The sequence below is a fragment of the Bidens hawaiensis genome, unplaced genomic scaffold (assembly GCF_021521415.1).
Source record: "Bidens hawaiensis isolate Kalapana, Puna unplaced genomic scaffold, B.hawaiensis_p1.1 tig00041672_1, whole genome shotgun sequence".
NCBI lineage: Eukaryota > Viridiplantae > Streptophyta > Magnoliopsida > Asterales > Asteraceae > Bidens > Bidens hawaiensis.
In genome coordinates, this window is record NW_027497375.1 from 53,481 (window position 1) to 80,055 (window position 26,575).

The 26,575-nt window shown below is 33.4% G+C and overlaps 4 protein-coding genes and 1 pseudogene across 4 annotated transcripts; 1 reads left to right on the top strand and 4 right to left on the bottom strand.

The window, feature by feature from the left end:
• Window positions 1-560: 560 nt before the first annotated feature.
• On the bottom strand, window positions 561-6,914 carry LOC143593084 (amino acid permease 1-like). The gene is made up of 7 exons (XM_077072824.1): window positions 6,673-6,914; window positions 4,659-4,883; window positions 4,397-4,490; window positions 4,097-4,311; window positions 3,209-3,346; window positions 1,389-1,618; window positions 561-1,304 (listed from the first exon to the last, which is right to left on the bottom strand). The coding sequence occupies exons 1-7, from the start codon at window positions 6,752-6,754 to the stop codon at window positions 894-896; spliced, it is 1,395 nt and encodes a 464-aa protein (XP_076928939.1). The 5' UTR covers window positions 6,755-6,914; the 3' UTR covers window positions 561-893.
• Window positions 6,915-12,659: 5,745 nt separating this feature from the next.
• Window positions 12,660-15,125, top strand: LOC143593085 (ergosterol biosynthetic protein 28-like). Its single transcript, XM_077072825.1, has 3 exons — window positions 12,660-12,834; window positions 14,570-14,776; window positions 14,893-15,125. Exons 1-3 carry the CDS (start codon window positions 12,720-12,722, stop codon window positions 14,949-14,951), a joined length of 381 nt encoding a protein of 126 aa, XP_076928940.1. The 5' UTR covers window positions 12,660-12,719; the 3' UTR covers window positions 14,952-15,125.
• Window positions 15,126-15,996: 871 nt separating this feature from the next.
• On the bottom strand, window positions 15,997-16,561 carry LOC143593086 (basic form of pathogenesis-related protein 1-like). The gene has a single exon (XM_077072826.1). The coding sequence runs from the start codon at window positions 16,557-16,559 to the stop codon at window positions 16,071-16,073; it is 489 nt and encodes a 162-aa protein (XP_076928941.1). The 5' UTR covers window positions 16,560-16,561; the 3' UTR covers window positions 15,997-16,070.
• A 2,588-nt stretch (window positions 16,562-19,149) lies between these two features.
• Window positions 19,150-19,755, bottom strand: LOC143593078 (pathogenesis-related leaf protein 4-like). Its single transcript, XM_077072821.1, has one exon. It carries the CDS (start codon window positions 19,753-19,755, stop codon window positions 19,150-19,152), a length of 606 nt encoding a protein of 201 aa, XP_076928936.1.
• Window positions 19,756-24,965: 5,210 nt separating this feature from the next.
• LOC143593079 (pathogenesis-related protein PR-1 type pseudogene) lies at window positions 24,966-25,571 on the bottom strand (annotated as a pseudogene).
• Window positions 25,572-26,575: the final 1,004 nt, after the last annotated feature.

Genomic DNA, 26,575 nt, shown 5'->3' on the forward strand with positions numbered 1-26,575 from the left:
TAGTACTTTAGCGTCAATAAGTTATTATGCACGACCCATTGAACTCTTTTCAGAAATGTAATAGCTTCGGGGGTAAGGGACCCAAATGTTTCAAAAACAAAAGGAACGAAGACGTGTTGATTATCGGCACATGCTTTCTCATGCTTAACATTTTTTTCCTGATTCCGCATTCAACACAGCTTGTCTAACAACAAAACTGGTATACCTAATCATGACAAGGGGGATACTCCAGTAAGGTCTATACAATCGTGCTTCCTCCTGCCCATCCAAAACACAAGAACGTTTGCTGGTTGGAGAGTAGACCTCCCTTCAAGTGGATCCGACAGGAAGTTCACAGGAGCTTCTTTTTTCGTTGAGATCTCCGCTCGTTTTAACACATCAAAAAGGACATATCTGACCAAATCATGCCTATATTTAAACCCCTGAAGCTCCTTGCAATGAACGGCATGTTCACCAAAGTTATTTAAACAAACTTTACAGCAAATCGGGCATGACTCATCAACTAGGAACAGTAGGATCGTTGAACAATAATAGTTATTTCAACTCTAATGAGTTTTCAAATCATATATGCCTTTGTGTGTTATATTGAATGGTAATCAATTAGCATAAAATATATTTATTAATATTTTATAACCTTCTAAAAACATGAAACGAAGTAACGAACATACTACAAACAACAGTCAAATCAAACATGGGCAAGACCAATCACCAAAGACGGATAGAATATTTTAGCAGGCTAATTGCAAAGGTTGGATTTAAAGTTTTAAACACCTTGGTGAAATTGGATGCATCAGAAAGCATAAAAAGATGCATAAATAAAATCCCGAATCCTTTGGTTCAACAATCACTATTGTTTTGGACACAAAAGCAAATAAATAGAAAGTAAGAACTAGCTAGGACTCTGATAGAAAGAGTTTGGAGGTCTGGACCGAAGCAACAAGTTCTCTAATCGATCCAGCAGCCGCAATAATTGATACAAACAAGCACATCAAGCTAAGTGCTCTCAAGCAAATCCACCTAAACGAATACCTTCGGATCTTTGCCTGCACAATGTGCATTTCTATGGGGAAATACACTGTCAATGGCCAAAACGTTGTTGAGCCAATTAGAGCAAGAAAAGCATTAAAAAATGGAAACATCATTGCTACTAGCGTTGTGAGTATAACATATGCCGACCTCCAGATTAACCTGAAAAGATTGATCCGAAAGTAGCCTATCGAGTATTCCTTGTTGACAAATCTGCTTTGTGGCCACTTTCTGCGACTCAAGTTCTCCACGAACCCAAAAACAGGTTGGACTATTACCTACAATATAATGTCACAAAGTTTGAACATATATACGAGTAATTGAGTAAATGAGTAATGAATTGTAGTAAACTGATTAAGTACCTGGTAAGCACCAAGAAGGTGTATAGCAATGCACAAATTCGCAATGTCAACGAGCCAAAACGGGTCATAGAAACCAAACCCAGTTAAGTAATTCCCTGGTGCATTGTTACCGAATGCCGCGTATCCAAGTAGCCCGCACAACATGTAGAAGAATGTAGACGCTGAAATTCCAATGGTGGTAGCCGTTTGCATGACTTTGTTTTCCGGAGGACTTTGTTTTAATGTATCTTACATTCGAAAAGAAACCTTTTACTAAAATTTCGTGTCTACACTCAACACTAACGAGGTTTGTATATTTCTATGTGATTTCAATAAATAATGCACCATGATACATATAGACTTAGACGACATCCTAACGTAAACCCCAATTGGCTAAATTGTAACGGGCTTAATCCAAATATTCAAAAGCCCCGATTACAACATTTATTACAACCTTGCAGTTACAAAGATGATTCAAATTGGAGCGAGATTTGTCAAATAAAGATGAAAGGTAGTATAATACTTAATACGTTTGGTACATTGATGTTGCATCGGGTTAGTTGACATGTAGCCGGCACAATATTTATCAAATCAAGGAATGGATAGATGAAGTAATGAACCTCAAGAACTAGATTATGGATCGAACATGTCTCAACGAAAAAATTAGCAAACCGTGATATTTTGTTTCAGCACTGCAACGAGATTCAATGGCTTTGTACCTAGAAGGCCAAGTAATAAGTTATCTCCCAAGAAAACACAATACATACAGGTAGGTGGACACGTATCCATACAAACAACCCATTCTGTGTCTAATAAGCTATGAGATACATATAGTTGTAGCCTATGATCTAAAATGTCTTTAATGTAATGGAGAATGTGCTTGAGAGCATTTAATTAAGTGTGGTTCTTGTGGATAAGGTATGTATAGACAAGCATGTTGAATCGCATATGAGATGTATGCATTAGTGAACAAGAAATATTGTAATACACCAGTGAGACTTCGATATAACAAGAGCTCAACTATGGAGCTCGTAATTAGTTGGTGTCGTCAGGGGTTTGACCGACTAACACTAAACACTTACACACCTTTTCATGATCTAAAAGTCTTGAGTGGACGTATGGACGAGGGATCAGTTGGGGACTGATCGATTCACCACCCTAGTTTGGGATGGGGAGCTAGATGGTTGGGTGAGGGAGGGTTCGTGAGTAATATGTCTAATGATTGCACCCCGCAGTGGATGTGAGACCCTAGAAAGGCATATGATAAACACTATGGGGAAAAGAGGCAAACAGAAATGAAGACTCATAAAAGATAACATGACTAGAAATGATAATTAATTATATTTGTTTAAAGATCTAGACATCGATAGCCATGATGATGAGATTGATAACCAAGAAAGATACAAGGCGATGTATGAACCAATATTGTTTACTATGCCCACTAGGAAACATACGATGAGGAAACTTATATGATTCATAAAGATGTAATATTCAGCCTTTTGTACTAACCAGCCAATATTGTCCATTTTACCAACTAGGAGCTTGTGTATTAGTTTTTGGCTACCCTGACGGAGATTTGAGATTTCCCAAGAGGCAACCTATCTTGATACTAGCTACTCCCGATTAGGTCTGCCCCAACAATGTAAATATAATGTGAGATATTTGAATTCAAATTTATTAAATTGTTAGTAAGTTATATGTAATTTCAACCATATCTTATATCATAATATCGTATTATAATTCATAAAATTTCATTATTAACTATTTAAATTATATCTTAATATTCCATATAATAAACGGGTTGTAGCCTAATATGTGAGTGTTTAAAGAGAGATATGCCTGTATCTCAACGAGAACATCAGCGAAAGCATAGGAAAAGGCAATGTCTCCGATTGCACAGAAAATGTTCCATATATTATCCTTGCTTGACATATCTTCTCTAGGTGGCATTCCAATACTTGTTTTAGCAAGGCCACCTCCTGTATAGTTCAAACATTTAAAAATTGATAACAAAATAAAATTCAACTTATATGATCAGAGTTGTTAATTATAAGTTTCTGTCATTCAAAAATAAAAATTATAAGTTTCGGCTATCACAATGTAAAACTTATCTATTTGAAGATTGTATCAACTTTTTTTCCTTTGGATGTCCTTTTTATGCTGTAAAGCAAGTGTCTCTTGACCAAAATTACATTTATAATTAACAATGATACAGATCGGCTAAATATTATTGTAGGATTTTAATATATGAATAGATAAAAATGAATTTCATATGATATTGATTAACTATCTAAATCATGGGTTCAAATCTTATGGTAGTAAAAAAATATGTAACTTAATAGTATGTTAGATAGTATGTGAGTTGCCACTAAAATAAAGTAAGCAGCTGGTATAGCATAGATGTACAGGGTATATCGATCGATTGATCGACTTGAGTCAAGTGCGAGGCTTACGAGTGATTGTGATGTTAAAAATCTATTATGTTTTCTAGGAACAATAAAGTAAAAGTACACCGTAAATTAAAATTTAAGTAACAGATAAAAAAAATGTATGTTTATGAAAACTAAATTCGTCTTTATTTCAAACAATGCAATTAAAATATAAAAATATATCCCCATAAAACACATTTTTATACTTGTTAATGTTATGGTTGAGTGAGAATAGATTGCTATACTTGTTAATTTAACACATATAACAGATATTTCATGATGAGTTTAATGATGTTTAACCTGCAAATTTGGCAATGGAGAGCCCCATTCCAATGGTTGAATACACAAAAGACATGATGGCCGCAATGATGGAAAGGAACGATAGCTTGTGGAAGTTAGGCAGTTGGCTCAAAATGAGTTCTATACCCGCAAAGATTAAAAGATAAGGACTGTTCAGCGTATGACACCCCTTGTCATGACCATATTTCTTAAAACAGTTCGACCTTTTAATGGCCCTATTCAAACGAATAAATGAAGGCATTAAGATACATATATCGACAGTTGAGCGATATGTGATATGTATAGTTTTTTGATTCTTACCCCATACTTATCGACGCTGTGATCGTGTATCCGATGCTTACACCAATGAGGGTTTCGTATTGAGCTATCGCACAATATATGTGTTGACGCCCTCCTAAAAAAACATGAGTAAAAGTTCGTTTAACAATACATTTATGATATTTTTTGGACTTAGGAGGTTCTAAGTTATTATATTTTTGGAGTTTTAAGAAAATATAAGCCTATATACATAATCTAGATATAATTAAAGCAAAATTAGTTAGAAGATAAACATAATTCTTACCGAGATTAGTCTTGACAGCTTGCATGTAGGTATAGTTTCGAGCTCCTGTAGGAGATCTATAACAGTTGGTGAGTAAGGTGCATGTGTACCAGGAGATGACAGCAAAAATTAGAAGCAAAAATGTCCCCAAAGTCCAGCCCAACTGTGCTAAACACCATGTGAGTGACAAAACTCCCGATCCAACCACCGCAGTTATTATATGTGCACTCGCACTCAACCATGTCCCTTCAAAATCAATCAAGCGATATACAATTTTCTAGTTAAGAGTTAAGACCTATTACAGATTCATGGTTTCTTTTTATTTTTGTTTGTTGTAAAAAAAATAATAAGATGAAATAAAAAGAACAAATAAAGATGAATACATGCAATATATAAAATGTGAATTTATTCTACATAACAATTAGGAAATAGTAACTATATTTTTTGGGTTTGATTTGTATGAAAAGAGAGCTCCAATAAAGTGATTTTATAAATGTTATAGAAGAAGAAATGGAAGACAAAGATTAAGATTGAAGGGAATAATATTGAGATTATGAGGGGCTTTAGTTTCTGATACTGACATTGGAGAGCATCATGAAAATAAGGCAGGGACCGGTCTTTTTCAGTCCGCCTATTTTGGAGTTAAAGAGTTAAGACCCCAATTTTATCAGAATTGATGACAACTGGCGTACAAAATTAATCAAGACACCAATCTATCTATAATATATATAAACGAAAACATAAAAATCCTACGTGTCGCGATATGGTCGCTCCCTTTTTTTTAAGTCATCAGATTTGCTTGATTTTTAAATAGAGCCTTCTCATGCATTTGACCCGAATTCACGGGTATGGGTCTTACCAAACCCAGATATTCCTTAAACGGGTTATAGCATCTCATTAAATTAAAAATTATTTTCACCAAATTATTGATGTGAAAATCCTATAAAATAGGATATACTAAAAATTATTATATGATTTTTTTTAAATATTATTTATAATTAAGAAACATTTTTTTAGTAAAAAAAATAAGCAGGTCTTAGGTCTTACCAAACGCAGATAACTTTTAAACCGAGTTATAACATCTTAGTTATTTGTGAAACCTTTTATCATCAAACTTTAAGTATGTTATAAATTTCATTACAATAAATAACATTAAACCCAAAAAAGTATATAAATAATAAAAACGAGTAATGTAAAACAGCCCCCGTAATACGGGGGATAAAAACTAGTTCTATAAAAATACATTGTTTTTATTTTTTTAACGAGCTTGCTACCCATGGTAACCCAATGACAAAAGGCGACCTCATATGTTCACGATTGCAGACATCATTAGGTAGTCATGCCCACCATCTGTCCATCTCATGTTCTGGGGAAAACACGTTGCCCGAAGACCCATTACGGTAAAACGCAGTTAGGATCGGAATCAAGCTTGAAACCTTATAGCTTTCATCCCAAATGTTCAATTCCCCTACTATACTAGTTGAACTTCATTAAAACTTGTATAATTAATTTTAATTCTTTAAAATTAATTTAGATTTCAATAATTTTATAAATTTTAAGATTTATTTTTACAAAAATATAATATTAATAGGTTTATTAAATGCATATATACACATTCATACATATTTTTATATTAAGAAAATCAGAAGATAAAAAAAAATAAAGAAAGAGTGAGATCGGGGAGATTAACACAATGCGTTTTATAATTTTACCTTTTTAATGAAATATACACTTTACAAACTTTTCATATTCAATAATATTATATTGAGAATTTTAAGAACCAATATGCATACTTATATACAATGCATTGTTGGTTTAATCAGAGAAGAGGGCGAGATAGATTGTTACAAAACTGACTTATCTATTACATTTAAAACAATGTGCACAAGTATACTATGTGATATGATTCTTGCAGTTATCAACATTCATTTGATTCTAATTTGAACGTCACCGCGTAATCTACTTTTACACAATGCTTTGTTGATTATATATATGGTTTCTTGATAAAATAACCAAAAGTAAGATGGATTTGTACCTGTTCTTCTAATTTGTCCATCATCATCAAGCTCTTGAGCGGCTTCACCTTTCTCTAAAGCAAAACTATCTTGTTTCTTCATATCAATCGCTCTTAATTAGTGTAATTGAAAACACAAAGAACAAGAATGGTGAGAGTGAGTAGATCGAAGAAGGAGAAAGTAGCAACAGAATATTATGCTAACAGAAGTGGAGGTACTGGTTGATGAAGAAGTCAATAGCTCAAGTAATTTAATACAGGAAATACTCAACATTTGTTGGGAGTCAATATTTATAATTTACTGCCATTTCATGCCACACATTCATTGGGACGCGTAAAATAAGTATTTATCATTAATTAAATATACAATAAATTAGAAAAGTCGGACTATTGTAATTTAATGATCAAAGACAAGCAATAAACTAAAAAAAATGTCCACCTTTTTTAAGAAAACAAAAAATTGATTGCTTATTATGGTCAGACTAAGCTAGTATTAATTTTCATTAATTATGTAATATCTATATATATATATATATTTATATTTCACAATGAGAACAGTAGAATTTTTTTACCAAAAGTGAGCTAGTATTAATTTTCATTAATTATGTAATATCTATAAATAAATAAATAAATATATATATATATATATATATATTCACAATGGGAATACAAGAGTTTTTTACCAAAAGAGTGTAGTTAGAAATTTTATTTACTAAAATGGTGTAGTTAAAAGGGTATTTATCATAATAGTGTGCTTTTGTAAAATCCAAGGAGAACCTCATTTATTGTTAGTTTAGTTTCTCACTTGTATTTTTATTGTATAAGTTCAAGTCATTAAATAATTATTGTTTTAGTAATTTTTAATATTGTTTTGATTTTATTTTTATTTATTTAACCGGTGATTTAATTATTCTTATTATTGTATACGGTATTATTTATTTAACCAGTGACATATATTCTAAATTCTATATATACATTATTACTAATATTATAATAAATATAATATTCATTTTATTTGCTTGACGTGAAAAAAAATCTGAATTTTCTAATCTACCTAATAAAACTATATGAAATACTTATTTTTTTTTTAAATTTAAAGTAGAAAAGACGATCGTTGTTATTAAATTAAACGTACTTCAATTCCATAAATGTAAATCAATTGCTAAAATTTTTGCTTTACTTACAGTGTCGTAACTTGATACCGATTGAATTCGTGTTGGTTTGCCACCGTAACGAGCGTTTATGTACGATTTGGTGCCCACGATGTCGATTCTAGCCAATTTTGCGTCAATTCGTGGATGCAACGTGCCCTTTTTTTGTTTGCCACGTTTTTTTTCCGTTGATTTCAGCGAATTCCCATCAGTTCGCAACTACAATGTGCGAGTTTATTTTATTTTGTTTGTTCGCCGTAGTTTTTTTGTTTTGTTTTAAGTATGTTAAATATTTTGTATTTTGATAGAACGAATTTATTTTTTTGCTTTACTTTCCATGCCATAACTTGATGCTAGTCAAATTCGTGTCGGTTTGCCACCACATCGCGTGGTTTTTGTTATGTTAATTTGTTATATTTTGACGTTAACATACTTTATTTTTGGTTTATTTCCAATGTCGTAACCAACACCGATTAAATTCCCCTTGACTCCCAGCCGCACCGCACGAGCTATATTTTTTTAAACTTATATAATAAACTATTTAAAACCTCAGTCTATATTATTTAAATTGATAGTGAATTTAATATATTTATTATATTTAATATTTTTCCGTTTTAAAGTTACACGCGATTATTTTTTTATTTTTATTTTACTGAGAACGATTACGTTGAAAAGACTCCATACAATTAGTTAGGCGTTGTATTAAAAAAGACCCTGTACAATTAAATTATTTTCTTCTATAATTAAATAAATATAAATAGACCCAATACAAATACCAAAAATTAATAATACTATAATTCTTTAATGATTTAAACTTATCCAATAAAATTATGAGTGAGAAACTAAATATTTTTCTTGGATGTTGCAAAGTACATCAATTTAGTAAATATTTTTTCAAGTACATCATTTTGATAAATAAAATTTCAAAGTACACTATTTTGGAAAAAAAAAAACTCTACACTAAGATATATATATTTATTTTCTTAATGGCATTAATCAACTACTTACAATTACTAGCCTTTCACAACATGTGATGGATCCTAATCCTATATGCATTTGAAGGAAAAAAGGAGTGATCTCACACAACGCTCACTTTCACAATATCAAGAAAGATGTGGACTAGTCGTCCACAATCGATTGAATCATCCAAAGTATTTAACAACTCGTCTCTCATGTTAGGCTATAAACATTGGTCTTGTGCAACCTTATTCCTCACATCTTTGCTTTTACAGCATATACATACGCACATATTAAATATCTTTCATAATCATAAGCATCAAATTGAAGAGAAGATCAAGATTAAAGAAGACCAAAAGAAGAGCACCCAATATACAATTCGCTAATCGTTCATGTAATATTGAGGGGGCATCACTAGATGGTTGTTCTTGTGATTAGTTGATGATCTAAACGTAAAATATCTACTTTTTATAATAAACAAAAATGATAGTTGAACCACATTATCCCTAACTAACCTAATATTTTGCCATGTGTCACTCTATCTTTGAAGCTTTAAGTCATAAATATTTCTAATTAAATTAAAACCTTCCATATACAAAACTATATGTATGACTTGATTTATAATATTTAATTATAAAATTTGTCATCAACTAATCATAATAGTTGTTTTGAATATTTTCTTCTATGGAAAGAAAATTTCATTACCAATTAATAACCAGTGATTTCCCTTAAGTTACGTATCACTAATTACGTAGACAATTAATATACAGTAGCTATTATTTACCATAAAATTTGTTTATTCCATTAGTTATTTACGTCAGCAACAATAACGAAGACTAAATTTCTTTATTAGTAAACACCTTTATTTGATAGTGTCTGTACTCACAAACACACTCGAGATAGCTCTGCACCTCTTCAATCAATTTACCTTGATTAAAACAAGTCCTACATCCAATTACGTATTTAAATTGCACATCATATATTAATATTGTATTATTCACACTTTTAAGCATATGTGAATTACATGTATATATATCAAATAGGTGTCTTCTTTGTTGCCTTTAAACCCATTAAACCAGCAAAACTTACCATCTTGAAATGAAATTCGTCTTTAATTCGGTTGGTTATGTTTATACAGTGTTATACATATATTATATACTTGGGTTACAAACGTCATATTACACGTGGTTTTCATATAAAATTTACATGTACCTATTGGATGATAACTTTTTATAGCTAAAAGAAACATGCATAAACCATTTCATTATTCCATAACTAGATAAATATATAAAATAAAAACTAATTAGGGGTTAAACTATAAAATAAAATGAAGTTGTTTTATAAAAAGACGGCCGTACATCACCGATACAATAAACATAAAGGTGCACTTAAAATTGTGTAAAATCATGACTAACGGTTTGGTTTACGGTTTTATATTTATTGGCCGTGTAAACCAAACCGGATTGTAGGAGGTGGTTGGTCAATTTTAATTTTCTTCGTGTTGTTTACGCTTTAAATTCATCGTTAATGCTATTTTATACTTCTTCTACCATTCATACGATTACTTTTTATAAATGTATTTATTGTGTCAAATGATAAGACGATGTCTAAAAGATAAAAAACTCACATATAAATTCGAAGAACGGTGTTTCTACCATTAGTTATACAATAAAATATCATTCGTTTACCTGCTTATAATTAAATTTTATGGGATATGTGTTTATTTTATATTAACATATAAGATTGTACCTATTTGTTTTAATGTTTCAGTTGATGCATCTACATGCCCGTTGTCATACGTTTCAAATGGTATTCCATTATTATTTAATTTAACTTGAATTTAATTTGAAAAATAACAATAAAAAATAAAATTTACCAAACACAATTGTTTTAATTCCATCTAAATAGTTATCTTTGTTAGAGTCTTTAATATGAACAATACATATTCCGATGCCACTGAAAAAAGAAAATAATGAAAACTCATCCTTACTATAATAAACAAAAGCATGGTTATACCACTTGACACATAGTTGGACCATCTTTGTGTCACTTGGCACTTCAAAGGTTCAAATAAAATTATATCTTATTCCATATTGCTTCAATGAGAAATCTAGAAGAAAACCAACATCCATAAAAGAAAAGGTAGTGCATCCAACTTATTATTATCGTTAGACGGTGCATGAACTATTATGTTCAACTACTCAATTTTAAAAATATTTAATGTTATCCCGATTGTTTTTTTTTTCCAGTTCTTTTTGTGGTTTGAAAGTTGGTTTGCGAACAACCAACACATTTTTTTTATTTGTCGGTTGGACGTTCAATATAGTCCAGTTTTTAAACACTGTTTTTATCTCAAATCGGATAAAATACTAAATAAGTTGAATTTTATTTGTAATAAAAATAAAAAAAGAAAATTGTTTAATATATGATTTAATATACCGTGCAATACATATTTATATAAATAGTTTAACACATTTTTTGTATCTCTTATAAATTCATCGTTTGAATAAATTTATTTATTCCAACTCGTGTTCCAACTCGTGTTGCACACGGGTACGTAACCTACTTATATTAATATAATGTTATCATTTGGTTGGGAATTATATCTTGACAGAGGGTTATTTTAGTTGAAAATTTACACTATCATGACAAAGTGCAGGACACTATCTTGACCTAATATGTTGAAGAAGACAGATCATTAATTTCCTTTTAAGAGTGAAACGTGTAACTGTGATCACTACCATTTAAGAAGATGCCTAGTGAAAACACTCTCAATCTAATGGTTGTTCTTGTGATTAAATAATTGATTAACAAAAGGTAAAACACTCTCTTGATATAGTGCTACAACCTTGGGCTTGGAACTATATCTTGAGAGTTATTTTAGTTGAAAAATTACATTATTTTTTGAAATAGTGTAGTACACTATCTTAGCCTAGTGTGTGTTGAAGAGGGTGAACACTTTCTTTGAAGAGTGAAATGTGTAATTGGCGATCCCTAACATTTAAGTAGACGTTTAGTGAAGAAAACTCTGGATACGAGGATTATGGAGATGACTAGAATGAATTAGCTAGCATTCAGCTAGCTGAACCTTTATAAAATCGATTGGACATCATAAAGTGTATACGACTTTACTTGTTGCATTTATTATTATTATTATTATTATTATTATTGTTGTAAAAAAAGTTTAACAAAGTTATTAGTATTGTTAAAACAAGTCAAAAACTTTTTTTAAAAAAAACCTATACACCCTCTCTATTTTCTAATATGAGTTTGAAGAGAATCTAATACATACCATTCTACTTAATAAAAAACAATATGACAAAGTTTAATAAACAAGCATAGTTGTAAATTGTAAATTTCTTTTGTATTCTTTTCTAACTTAGAAACTCATAAAATCTTTATTGTTTTTCATTCAAACTCTAAAAAAAATAAAAATCAAATTATATATTTCAACCCCCCCCCCCACCCCCAATTTTCTCTAGACACTTCCCTTTTAACGGTTTTTCTTTAGTCATGCTTGATTTATACGCCATCCCCTTATAACCAAATAACATGGTTCCCTCTATATGATTCGTATAGGCTTGTACAGGCCGTACAGATGACATAATGTGTCATAAAACGTTGATTAGTAAAATATACAACTTGTATAGAGCTATAAAAGCTATATAGTTGCCTACACGAGTCGTATATTTCTTATTTTTATGTTTTAAAATTGTAAAAAGCTTTTAATAGGATTTCTTAATAACTTCTAAATAACACATACCTAATTATTATTATTTTTTACATAATAAGCGGATTACATCTTCCAGAGTATAACCAGTCCAAAATCTCAAACACAACATATACAAACTTGTGAGAGTATATATAGTCCTCGTAATATTAAAACAGGGAAGACTGCAATAATATTATTAGTATTATTATAATAAGGTGAGGGTGCGATTGGATCTGAAGAAGAAGAAGATGAAAGGTTTGGGATGGTGGTTAATGTTGGTGGGTTCACTCCGTCTGGCCTCCGTATGGTTCGGTTTCGTCGACATTTGGGCTCTCCGCCGTGCCGTCTTCTCTCAAACCACCAGTTAGTAATTATCCAATTCCTTTATAATTATCTTCACAATCAATAATAACTTCATCTTCAACTCTACTATCGAATCTGAAATTGATTTTGACTAGTTGATGTCTTGATTTGATATCTGTAGACTTCAGTAATTGTTGTGTTGCTTATAATATCTTGAATTGAATTAGGGGTGTGCGTGGTGCGGTTCGGTGAGGTTTTGGGCTAAAACCGAACCGAAAACCAAAACTTCGGTTTTTGGATTTTTTGAATCCGTTCGGTTTCGGTTTTTTCGGTTACGGTTTTTCGGATTTCATTTTGGTTTTGGTTCGGTTTCGGTGTTTTTCGGTTTTGCAATTCAAGCTTAAAAGTTTTAGGCCGAAAAAAAAGTTGACAAAAAATAATGAATTTAAGTATAAATAATTTTGTTCGTTGTTAACTAATAAACTAATATACTATTATACATTTGACCAAAAATATTTTAGTTACATATTCATTAAATTCTTATAAATTACTTAAAATAAAAAATAAAAATTTAGGAATTCAGTTCGGTTCGGTTTTTTCGGTTTTTACTACATGGAAAACCAAAACCGAACCATTAGTTCGGTTTTTACAAAAACAAAAAACCAAACCGTCGGCTTTTGTTTCGGTTCGGTTTTTTCGGTTTGGATTTTTTGGTTTTTTCGTTTTTTGCACACCCCTAAATTGAATAGCTTAATAGGTCTACACAAGTCAACATTCATCACTAGGACTGGCAAACCGGACATTAGTGATGGGTTCGGTACCATTTGGTCATCCTAGTTCGGGTTAGAACGGGTTAGGGTCGGAATGGGTTGATTCAGAAAAGGGTTATCATGGTTCGGGTCGGGACGGGTTTCAGGTTCGAACAGGTTTGGGTTGGCATGGGTTTTGGGCTCGAACAGGTTCGGGTCAAAACGAATTTCAGGTTCGAACAGGTTTGGGTTCAGGTCAAAAGAGGTTGGGTAAGATCCATACGTTTTGGCTTTGCTTATGGTTTTTGGAACCGGTTACGTGCCTGACTTCGGTTTGGCATGTTTAAAACAACACTTTTAAAATTTCAAGTAAGATGCATCGATGCCCCATGAATATTGGCAAACTTTTTAGTTAAATTCATGTATATTGGTTGCATAGTTATCAAATGCGCTAGGCGCACTCGTGGCGCGTAGTCCTCGCCTAGGGCCTAGGCGCAAAAAAAAAGTGAGGGCCTGAAGAAAAAAACGCACTTGAATAAAAAATTTACAATATATTATGTATATAAAAAATAATACTATTCTTCAAATAAAATATACAAAAGCTATTATATAACATTTAATATCATCTAATTAGTACCAAAAGTTCTAAAAAATTCAAGATTCAAATGTAATTCCAGAACTTGAATAACAAAATGTATCAATATAATGCCTTTGACCTCTCCTAGATCTAAGTTTTAATAGCACTCCTTGCGTTTCTTTTGCTCGGCTTTTATCTTCTCATATTCTTGGCATAGACAATGCTGAAGCGCTTGCCTAGGAACTAGAAGCGCATTTATTGAGCCTCGCCTGAAAAACGGCCTAGGCACAAGAGGCGAGGGCTTTTAATAACTATGGTCGGTTGATAGAATATCACATTAACCGTATAAACAGTTGTATGTTCTGCAGATATGCTGAACCATCTTATGTATCTCGGTTAACATAGCAAAGTGTTGTGTTAATGTGGTGTTGTCACTTGGTATTTATTTTGCGGATGAATTCTTGTGCAGTGTCTGAAATACACGGGAGGACGTTTGGGGTGTGGACACTTCTTACATGTACCTTGTGTTTCCTATGTGCGTTTAACCTCGACAACAAGCCGTTATATCTTGCAACCTTTTTATCATTCATATACGCGCTCGGTCACTTTGCTACAGAGTACTTGATCTACCACACCATGGCCATTCAGAATCTTGCAACCGTTGGTTTCTTCGCAGGTATTGTTGTCATTTAAGTTTTCGTTGTGATTATTCTCTTAATTCTATAAATTCAACCGGATTGAATTGAAAGGCCGATTGTGATGGTTCTTGTTATACTATGTTTTACTAAACAGGCACGTCGATAGTATGGATGTTGGTTCAATGGAATGATCATAAGCCTAAACTCCATTGAAGTATGATGAGTATGTAGAAGATTTGATTGGTTTTCTGTTGGGTGATAATATCCATCGATTTGTATTTAACAAGCCAGAAATCAGTTATGAGTTGACTCTTTTCGTGTATTTGTATCAGGTTTGTTTTAGTACCAGAAATAACTCTTGTTGGTTTTTTTCCCTTTGTTTTGTTACTTTTTATTGTCCAAAATATTGAATGGCCAACCTTTGCCATCATGCACTTGGCCAGCAAATTGTGTTGCTGATCCACTATGACAAACCTTTAGTAGAAACATAGAGGGGTTGATCAACCGACCCGTTTATCATGTTCTTGAACCTAGTGGTGATGCTTAGTACTAGCATTCAAAACTATATTAGCAACAATGTGCAATACTGCAAATGCTCTTTGGATTAGATAAACATGAAAAGTTTGGTAGACCTGAACTCATCTTGTGTTTAAGAACGAGACACTGGTGTTTGATTCTTTGGCTTCCAAGAAATCGAAGATTGACCTTTGGAGGACACAATAACCTGTCACAGATCAATCTTATGGCCACCTACAGGGTAACTGATTTGGTTAAAGTTTGATGAAAGTGTTGAAAAACAATTCAGCACTTCCTGGGATTCGAAATATGAGACGGCATGGTTTTACTAACGTTTTCAGAATCATATTAGATATCGAATCGGTCCCCTTGTTGGTCGGATTGGATTTGAGAACCCGACAATGTCATAATAAAGTAACAAAATATATGCAAATTTGGTGTATAATTCCAGTGTAGATTTGAAATTACAATAAATTATGAAAACTTTAATGAATAAAATATTAAGAATAAAATAATAAATAAACTAGTAAATGTATGCAAACATCAGAATCAGCACAAGTAATGAACAACGATTGATATTTAAATTTGTTAACAACAAACATAAGTGAACTTTTTAATTTTTTATTTCGTTTACATTATTATATATCTAAATGACACATTTTATTACTTGCATAAGACGAATCTTAGTAGCATAATCACCTCAACTATAGCCTTCCACCCGATGAAACCGACCCATTAGACAACAACTCGTAGCGGTGCTTAATTATTCCGTTGCAGAACAAATACTTTTAACACACATTATAAACCGAACTAGAATCAGAAAGGCTTCTCTCCAGCAATATTACCGGGCGGGTCATATCTGCAAACAACTATCAAACCACCATCGTTACACTTGCTACTACCACACCCTAATTTTGTGGTGTTTTTCCAGATAATTTGTGTGTAATGGCCACACATATCCTTCACACATTTGTTTTCGCCATAGTCATAATTACGCTTCTCATCAAGCCACATTTGCACTGCATATGAACCATTGAGGGCTTGTCCAGCCGCCATGCTCTCACCGCACTTATCAGAGTGGATCATTTTGCAATCCTTCCTTTGATCGGCATAAGCTTGTGCGTCTTTGGCTAATTTTTCATCCCATGACAAAGGAGGCAAATCCATTACTCTTCTTATACAACTATGCGCGTTAAGGTAGTCGTCGGGTGAGTTGCCTGTTGCTCCTGCATCTTGCGCGTGAGATACATGTAGAATTGATATTGATACAACAAGAACGAGCGCAATGTTACATGAATATCCCATGTTTGGTATGTATGTATGTATGATGAATGGGTGTTCTATATATGTTTTGAAGAATATAAAAGAATACTTATAGTCTTGTGAACATGGAGGAAGGAAGTGAAATGCAGAAAGTAAGGAAGAACAACAGGAAAGCAGTTTTCAAGGGGACACTTTAATGGAGGAAAACATTTCATATTATTCCACTATATATAGTAAATCCTAAATATAAGGTGTATTAACTAGGTCAAACAAACATCATAACTTTTATTTGTTAGTAAATTTGTGATACTCAAATGTTATATTAATGTCAACGAATAATATGAAACATATATATAGGTTACTTGTTTGTGTTTAGCGTCGCATCGTTTGCTAATACATTATCAAACAAAGTGTAGATACATTTAGATATATCTTCCGCCTAGTATAGTGACATTGGCACATTGTTAAAATCGGTGTTCAAAAAAGTAGTTATCTAAATGAAACATATGACCGTTCATCTTATCTTTAATCATTTGAGCATCTCCCTCGGCGATATAATGATATCTCGAACTACGTTTTTGTAATCAATCTTTGTACCTCTTACCAAGTGTCGTCCACACTTAAAAGAGATTTGCACACGGTGAACTACACTTGCACCCAAGCTCATAGATTGAAGTCTGTGAATAAATTCCTCTGTCTTTTACCGCTTGATATATCAATATTGTCCTCACTAACTAGTCCATGATTCTGGGACTGATGAAATCATATACAATGTAGGACTTTCAGTTTAATACATGCTAGGAAATTTGTAACCTTAACATGCGTATTGTGTTGCTTGGAAGATGTTGATGTCGTATCCATGGTGTGTGAAGTGAACGGATATTTCACAACTAGAATTAGTAAATCAAATTGTTATTGAATTAACCAAATCTCTGTTGTCTTCATCAAAAGATTACAAGATAGAAAAATCAAAACTGATAAAGAACTAGAAGGGGGATGAGAGAACATATTAATAGAGTATGGGATGAGAAGAAGAAGCCAAACATTCTAACAATATTCATTCATGATCTTTTACTCTTGTTTCCCGGCTCATATCACACATCAAGGTTTATTGGACCATTAGATAGGGCTGCTGAAATGGGCTTTATGATTGGGCTTAGATGGGTTCATAACAGTGTCAATAAATTTGAAACGCGTCTTACTATATAAATTTGAAACGCGTCTTACCATATTTGTTGCACACATACCTATGGTTGTGAGATCATTTGTCCTGGAAATCGTAATAAAATCTTCCCACTTTTCGAATACCGCTCTAGTTAAGGTTTTTCATATGATGGTATGTTTATGCACCCAAGTTTATGCAGACAACTACCAATTCAATTATATGAGCAAATCAACCAAACCAAATCTTTTAACCAGAAAACCAAAATTCCAAAAACATAAGAGGACATAAATTCCAAAAACAAAAGAATATAAAAGACGATTTATTTTATTAATTGAAGAGGTAGGTCCCAGCAGAGCCCAGTTGGACCCGCAAGACTCACCTTGAAGAGAGACGTCTGCGCAGAAACCAACTGGATCTGCAGGACCAACCATGCTCAGAGACGTGACGTCCTTACGCGCAGTACGCAAGCTGTTCCCGCAGGAAATGCCTCCCAATGGTGAAGGGCTCCGCCTGTTCCCGCGGCCTCGGATACAAGCCATCAGGGAAGGCCACCCGCGCAGCAAGGCTACACGCACAAGGCACTTAGCTCTCAATCACTCAGTGTCACCTGAAGGAATGAGCAAAGCCGGGAACAATCCCGCACAGTGGCGGGAGGGGGAATACTCCCGCCCAAATAAGCCAGTCCGTACGATACAGGAAGATCTTCTGTACTGTACCTGACGAGGTATGGGCAAAAGATCTGAATAAAGATACGACAGCTTATTGACAACAGTATGGCGAGCAGCATGCTCCTTTACTGTATGTCACTATTAGCCGCTGCCTACTCACCAACTACTGCCATACCACGTGCATAGCCGGCAGTTGGTGGAAAAGGAATGGTACACAGCAGGCCTGGTCACTATCAGCCGCTGCCTACCCACCAACTACCAGCAGGGCACGTGCGTAGGCCACTGTTGGTTGAACATGAATACTATTCAGCCGGCCACACCTCCTTGGAAACCTACATTCGGCTATAAATACCACAAATGGTATGACCATCTCATCTTATCATATCTTACCATATTATACCTGATATCTGCTCTAGCAATCTCTTAATATACTTTATATTTAAAGAGCAATCTAGTCTGATTCTCACGCCGGAGGGTGGTCACAAGGAGGAACCCCCCCCCCCTTCTCAGTGACAAGCTCACGGTGTCTGTTTTGCAGGTTATCAGAAGAACCATCTTCTCTGGGTCTAACCCCTCGTGGGAAACATCTATCTAACCCCCAGGTTATCCGTAATCTGCCCGGGGTCCGGTTAGTGTTTCTTCATTAATTTAATTTAAAGATGACAAATAAAATTTACTATATGCTGACAATACAAGTAAAAGGAAGAAAATATTCTTCACAATTTGATGTCACTAGCAAACATCATTACAATATATACATCTATCTGTATATATTTTTTATCAGCACCATTCGTCGGTCCTAATAAGGTTTCGTATCAATATAGTTTCCCGGAGGCCAGTAATTGCAAATCACAAAATATGCAATATTATTCGCGCACTTAACCCTTGCACACCCAAGCTGGGTCGAGTTTCTCCAAACCACTTGAGTATAATGCCCACAACATTTTGAAGGCGCGCATGTGTTTGATGCATAATCATAATCAGGTTTCTCATTGACCCACATCGTTACTGCGTCCTTACCCGAACCTCCTATTGCAAGATTCTCGCCATATTGTTGGTCATTGCAATCCGAATGTATAAGGGCACAATCAGCTATTCTTTTATTGGCGTAATATTGTGCAAATTTAGCGACGGTCTCGTTCCACGTTATAGGATCCAGACCGACCTCTTTTCGTGCGACATTGTGGGCCTTCACATAATCGTCTGGTTTACTATTGGCATCGCAATTATTGGCTGGCGCGTTATCGGCACACCCTGGTCCGCATTTCCTGATATTACCGGCCTCATTTCGAACAACATCGTGGATGCTCACATAATCTTCTGGTGCATTTTCTTGGGTATAAATGAAAGGTATAACCGATATGAATACAACATAAACAAGTGGCCAGTAACGGTGAAACTCCATATTGCTAGATAATGGGTTCATGAATGTTTGAAAAGTATCTATAAGAACGATATTTATAGGGAGAAACAAGCCAAATAGAGGTGAAAATCCAAGCAAATATATGCCATTTATTCCACTCAAAATTTAGGTAGAAAAATTAACCACCATACATAAATCGTAAAAACTTACGTACGTAGTTGAAGTGCGGTTTTGTTTCCTAATTCAATTTTTTGTTATACTCAAAACGATTACAATAAAGCGACAGGAAAATGGGCAAGATGAAATGCGGTTTTATTTTTGTTTTAAAGTATATTGGTCTATGTTGAAAAAGTTCAAAGAAACACTAATAAACACGGGTTTATAACCAAATAAAACACCTACTCTACCAATTTACATTGTTAAAAAATGTGTTTTTGCTTAAGTAGCGTAATTAAGAAGATTATAAAGATTGTATGTGTCATTTTTCGTGTACGATTAAAGGACATTTAGGTCCTAAAACCCAAACTTCCACTACTTGTTTTCTCAAAGTTTAACAAAAAAATAAAAAATAAAAAATAAAAATTCATTACATACAAACAATCACAATATATGTAGTACAAATACAAAAAAATCTAGTACAAAAAGATCAGCCCAAAAAATTTTAATACAAAAAATCTAGCATAAAAATTTAACACAAAAAATCTAGTACAAAAGTGTTAATACAACATAGAAAAAACCCCACTTTTAGTATTCTTTTTAAATATTATTTTTTATACAACAATATGATACTCAAATTAAAGTTAAAAAAATGTTTGATTTGATTTTAGGACTGTTCAGAAAACTCGCAGCTCGCTAGAAAAAAACTCGAAAAAAGCTCGCTCGAAATTGGCTCAATTGTAAGCGAGTCGAGCCTGAGCTAGCTCGATAGGCTTGAATTATTTTTCTTTAATTTATTATATATATATATGCTATAATGCTAATATACATATAAATTATTTAGCCCAACAACTTGATACATGGGCTTCATTTCATATTTACATAATACAAACCAATACAAAATACAATTAAGTAGTCCAACACAATTCCTCTCACATCCCATTCAACCCTAATTCCAAATAACTAGCCGCTCATATAGGGTATGTTTGGCAAAGAGCTTTTAGTAGCTTTTAAGAAAAAGCTTATATTTATTGAAAAGTCTTGTTTGGTTAGAGTAGCTTGAAGCTTTTAGTTTAGGATCAAAAGCTTGAAGCTAAAAGCTCCAACTACTAGCGTTTTGAAAAAGCTACAAGCTTTTTGGTATTTCAAATTTTACAATTTTGGTATTTGAACTTTCATAATCTTTTGTTAATTCATATAATAATTACATATTTAACCCATATTCAAAACCAACTACCCCATGACTTTTTAAAACGCCATAACTTTTTTGCATGTTAATATTTTTAAAAAAAAATTGCATCATAAAAACGAACATTTTATTCTCTTTAATTTGAGTATCATATTGTTATACTTCTTTAACTTTAAAAAATTAACATATTATGTGAATATTGGTTAGGATCGACAACAAGTCGAGTCAGGCAAGCCCGAGTCATGTGTAAGACCAAATTAAGGTTGGAACGAGTCGATGCAAATATGTCTAATATAGTTCGGTTCAGGTTGGTATGGTTTTGAGTCGAAAGGGTCAAGTAAGAATAGCTTTCGGGTTAAAACGGTGCACCGCGCGAGCACCCATCAAGTTTTATCAAAAGCTCCAACTACTCTACCAAACACCTAAATATTCTAAAAAGCTACAGCTAAAAGCTACAACTTCTAGCCACCAGCTTACAGCTACCAGCTAGTTTTGCCAAACATACCCATAGTCATATGTCAATTCTCATCCCATAACTGTAATTCTAAATCTCCGTTCATAGTCATTGGCACATCGTTGTATGGAGCTTTCGCATTACAAAAGTTGAATGATGATGTTGCTAATAGTCATAGGCACTTGAAGGCTAAAGATTCTCCTAGGTGAGTCGGATGCTGATAATTTGAAGATTCGGGTTTAGAATAAAAACGATACTTGAAGAACTGAAGTTTCAGAAAAATTTGAATGATGATTTGACTCTACAGTTGACTAAAACTCGAGTTAAACCTTCAGCATGTTTCTCTTCTCTTAGTTCTAGAAGAAATCATAGAGAAACATATATTGGATATCAAGAATCTTGAAGGATTATTAAAAAAAATCAGTTCAAGCTAAATCGAGTCGAGCCGAGCCGAGCTGGCTCGATTTAAAGCCGAGCTTGAGCTCCAATTTCCAGCTCGATTTAGAGTTCGAGTTGAGCCAGCTCGATTAAATTTCGAGTTGGGCTCGAGCTGGCCTTGGCTCGGGCTTAGCTCGGCTCATGAACATGCCTATTTGATTAATTATTTTTTAACAATAATATTGAATGAGAAAATTAATAAACTTTTAAAAAATGTGGAGAAATTCTAAGCATCATCTTTTTGTTTGAAACCCCCACCCCCCACCCCGACCACCACCACAAAAAATATATATATATAGAACAAAGGGTGTTTAGAACTCACCACCTGAGTAGTTAAACCACTCGTAGTGAAAGAGAAGAGGGACAAGAAGATGGAGAGAATGGAAGGAACACATGGTTATATTTGTTTGCTTACTTCAATATGGATTTTGGTTTAAGATCATTTTTCTTATTTTTGGAATTGGAAAACATTATTAATGGATCTCAACTTTCCTTCCTATGAAATTCAAAACATTGATCTATTGGAAAGTTTAAACGTGACAAAAACGCACTACCTTATCGTATTAAAAAATGGTGAAACTCGATTCTAAACTAAAACATAGTACATGAAACCCAACCAAACCAAACTGAAATAAATGTGAGAAAAAGTTCTTCGGCCATTAATTCTTAATTTTTTTCGTACCAAATTTTTTTTTTCATAAACAGTACCTTGGTAAAATTTACCTAATAATCTTCATATAATGTGTTTTAAGACTCCATGGAGTCCAATTCGATGGTCGGTTATCATCATTTTCGTTGTTTGTTCCAGTTTGTGTGAAGGAATCTCGGTGATGAAATCTATAAATCGACCATTTCTTGATGTTTGTCCAAATTTGTCATATGTTGCATATAAAATCGATGATGATGCGAACATAAGATGTAATTCTTACATCAATACCAAACGTAGAACACAAATCGAACCTAAAATTGTCAAATAAGAAGAACTGTCATTTCATCTTTTTAACATTTCAACTGTGTTTATAATTTTACAAACCAACACACTGTAAAAAAGAATTATTCCTTCGAATGAAACATTCCAATTCGTTTTAAAACAATCTACGATCACCACAGGAAGGTTTCTTTTCAGCTTTATCTTTATCTTTCGGGGGAGCGAAATAATTGCAAGTCACAAAATACGCATACTTTTCAGTTGTGCACTTAACCCTTGCACACCCTATTTGGGTCGAGTCTGGAGCAATGACTTGAGTATAATGGCCACACACTTTTCCAGGTGCGCATGTTTGTGTCGCAACATCCCAATCAGGCTTCTCACCAACCCACATATTTATTGCATCCTGAGCTGCACCGCCCCAGCACAAATTCTCACCATATTCTGTTTCCGAGTGTATAAGTTTGCAATCTTTTCTTTGATTGGCGTAGCTTTGTGCATATTCAGCAAGAGTAGTATTCCACTCTACAGGATCCACACCAACCTCTTTTCGAGCAACGTTGTGGCCTTTCACATAATCTTCTGGTTTACTAGTGACATTGCCATCATCCGGTTCTATATCGTCTTTTTTTGCATCTTTTTTTGCTGGTGCATTATTTTTGCCACCCCCTCCTGTTGGTGCGCACTGGGTAAAGAAACCGACCTCTTTTCGAGCAACATTCTGGATATCCACATGATCTTCTTGTGCATTTTGGGTGTATATGAAAGGTAAAATCGATATGAATACAACATAAACAATAGGCCAGTAATGGTGGATTAATTCCATATTGCTAGAATATTAATGGTTCATGAATGTTTTTGTAAATGAACCATAAATTTTTTTATAGGAAAAAACATGCTAAACATATAGAGGTGGAAACCCCGGCAAAAGGTATGCAATTTTTTTGTCCACTCAAATAATTTAGGTATTAACCACCATACATCTATACTACACAATGTTTTAACAGATTCACATCTAAATTAAGTAATAAGAACAATCATAACCAGTAAACTTCCACGAATAGCTAAATTATTAATAGGGTATGAGAAAATGGAATGCAGGTAAATCGTAGAAATATTTATTATAAATTTATTAATAAGAAACGTTATAATCAAAAACGGTTTCCAATCATAAATTTAATTGATATCAAATATCAATGATCTCTAGAGTGAGATACCTAAAGACTTCAAATAAGGGAGATGTCTTAGGTTCAAATCTCATTTGAGACAACAAATAGAGGACTCAAGTTGGGTCAGAGGGTATTCTAATATATTTATGGTTTCCTCCTGAAGTTGAATTGGAGATTGTTAGCCATAATTTGGTTTGGTCCGGTCCATCGAGCCTATGGTGGATTGGTATCTTGGGGATCAAGTCGAGCACATTACTTGGGCTACAAGTTATTTAATTAATTGTTTAAATATGTTTTTACTAATTAATATTTGAGTATGATAAGGATTTTGTATTCTAGTCTAATTAGGTTTTCATGTTTAAACTAGTATATATACCTGAGCTCATGGGTTATATCATGATGCATTGTGATTTTTCGAGCTAATGAAAGTTACAAGGATCGAGCTTATATACCAATTGAAGTTTGGTAACCAGAATATTTGGATGTGAAGTCGGCGTTCTTACATCATGAGATTGACGAGACCGTGCATGTTAGTCAACTGGAAGGTTTCGAGAAGAAAGGAAGTGAAAAGAAAGTTTATTTATTAAAGAAGGCCCTTTACGGGTTAAAGCAAGCACCGCGGGCTTGGAATGTGAAACTTGACAAAATGTTGCAGTCGCTTGGTTTTTACCAATGTCAACGAGAAACGGCGGTGTATCAAAAATATATAAGGAATGACATATTAATAATATGTGTATATGTTGACGATTTACTTGTCACGGGTTCAAGTACGGATTAAAAACATTTAAAAGATTTAATTTGATATCACTAGCAAAACATCATCATCATTATATATTTATATATATATATATATATATATATCGATCATACATATTCGGTTGGTACCACTTGCCAATTCTAATAAGGTTTCGTTTAAACTTAATTATCATAGCTAGGTGGTTGCCAATAATCGCAAATCACATAATATGCAAGTTTAATATTCGCGCACTTAACCCTTCCACAACCAATTTGGATGCCCTCTTTAGCAACCACTTGAAGAAAATGTCCGCACTCTTTTCCAGGCGCGCATGTCTGTGTCACAGGATCCCAATCAGGCTCCTCAGAGCACCACATATTTACCGCATCCTGAGCCGTACCACCCATTGCAACATTCTCGGTATATCCTTGATCACCCATCGAGTGAACCATGGCACAATCAGGTCTTCTTTTCTCAGCAAAGTTTTGTGCGTATTCAGAAATAGTAGCATTCCACGTTACAGGACCTAAACCATGCTCTTTTCGAACAACATTGTGGGCATTCTCAAAATCTTCTGGTCTACTAGTGGCATTGCCATCATCTACTGGTGCATCATCTGCTGGTGCAATATTGTCACCCACTGGCTCGAAGTTCGTATAGAAACCAACCTCTTTTCGAGCAACATTGTGGACATTCACACGATCTTCTGGTGCATTTTGGGTATAAATGAATGGTAAAATCGATATGAAGACGACATAAACAAGTGGCCGGTAATGGTGGAAGTTCATATTACTTGATTGATAATTATTGGTTAATGGTTAATGGTTAATGAATGTTTGAAAATGAACCATTAGAAAGATATTTATAGGGAAGCTGTATAATATCGGAAACAGTTACAAATCATGAATTTAATATTGATACCAAATTGCGCATAAGCATTTAAATTGAAATTGAATATGCGTCAATACGTGTAATCATTGTCTTTACTAATTAATAATTTGTTAACAAATATATAGATTAAAATTAGGAAATAATTTCATATATGTAAACAACTATTTACAGTGATTGACCACGAATACATATTTCTTTACACATTCTGTTATGCTGACTGATTAGAATACAACCATTTTAAAATTTAAATATGTATACCTTTGATTAGAGTGAATTCTTGAAAGATTTAAAAATGTATCAGTTTGTTACGAAACTTTCGATTTGGTTCGAGTGAAAAAAATTTCAACATTTAACTAAAGTAAGTTCAGCTCAAAACAAAAATGTCAAATTTTGATTGAGGTCAAAACGTTTTGCGGTAAGTACGGCTTTTAAGCAAAATAAATTAGAAACAAAGGGAGTCATTTTAAAAAGGATGAATGGTTTTAAATTTTGAAAATAATACCAACTTCATTAAGTCAAAACGTTTTGCGGTAAGTACGGCTTTTAAGCAAAATAAATTAGAAACAAAGTGGGTCATTTTAAAAAGGATAAATGGTTTTAAATTATCACAATTATGCCTCATTGATAAATAACAGTTTAAACTTAATCTTGGTTGGTGGCGGTTTTAACTAAATATGTATATGTGTACAACGGTCCGTGACTAACGAAACCCTAACTCCGTTAGTTGCAATTAATCGGGAATAAATGTTTTTAACTGGAAAACTCACATTTTCCATTGAATACAAATATATACGTCCAAAATAGTATCAACACTTGTATAGATTATGACAATAAAAACATATTTAATAAGGGTTAGGCTAAATGTACCCCCTGGTTGCTTGTCATACCCCCCCCCCCTTGG

Excerpts from the sequence above, each read along its gene's own strand:
- LOC143593084 (XM_077072824.1), bottom strand. The coding sequence starts at position 6,754 with ATGAAGAAACAAGATAGTTTTGCTTTAGAGAAAGGTGAAGCCGCTCAA. Across the intron at positions 4,884-6,672 it reads TGGACAAATTAGAAGAACAG|GGACATGGTTGAGTGCGAGT; the intron begins GTACAAATCCAT and ends TTGATTTTGAAG. Across the intron at positions 4,491-4,658 it reads AGCTGTCAAGACTAATCTCG|GAGGGCGTCAACACATATAT; the intron begins GTAAGAATTATG and ends ATGTTTTTTTAG.
- LOC143593085 (XM_077072825.1), top strand. The coding sequence starts at position 12,720 with ATGAAAGGTTTGGGATGGTGGTTAATGTTGGTGGGTTCACTCCGTCTG. Across the intron at positions 12,835-14,569 it reads CGTCTTCTCTCAAACCACCA|TGTCTGAAATACACGGGAGG; the intron begins GTTAGTAATTAT and ends ATTCTTGTGCAG. Across the intron at positions 14,777-14,892 it reads AACCGTTGGTTTCTTCGCAG|GCACGTCGATAGTATGGATG; the intron begins GTATTGTTGTCA and ends TTTACTAAACAG.
- LOC143593086 (XM_077072826.1), bottom strand. The coding sequence starts at position 16,559 with ATGGGATATTCATGTAACATTGCGCTCGTTCTTGTTGTATCAATATCA.
- LOC143593078 (XM_077072821.1), bottom strand. The coding sequence starts at position 19,755 with ATGGAGTTTCACCGTTACTGGCCACTTGTTTATGTTGTATTCATATCG.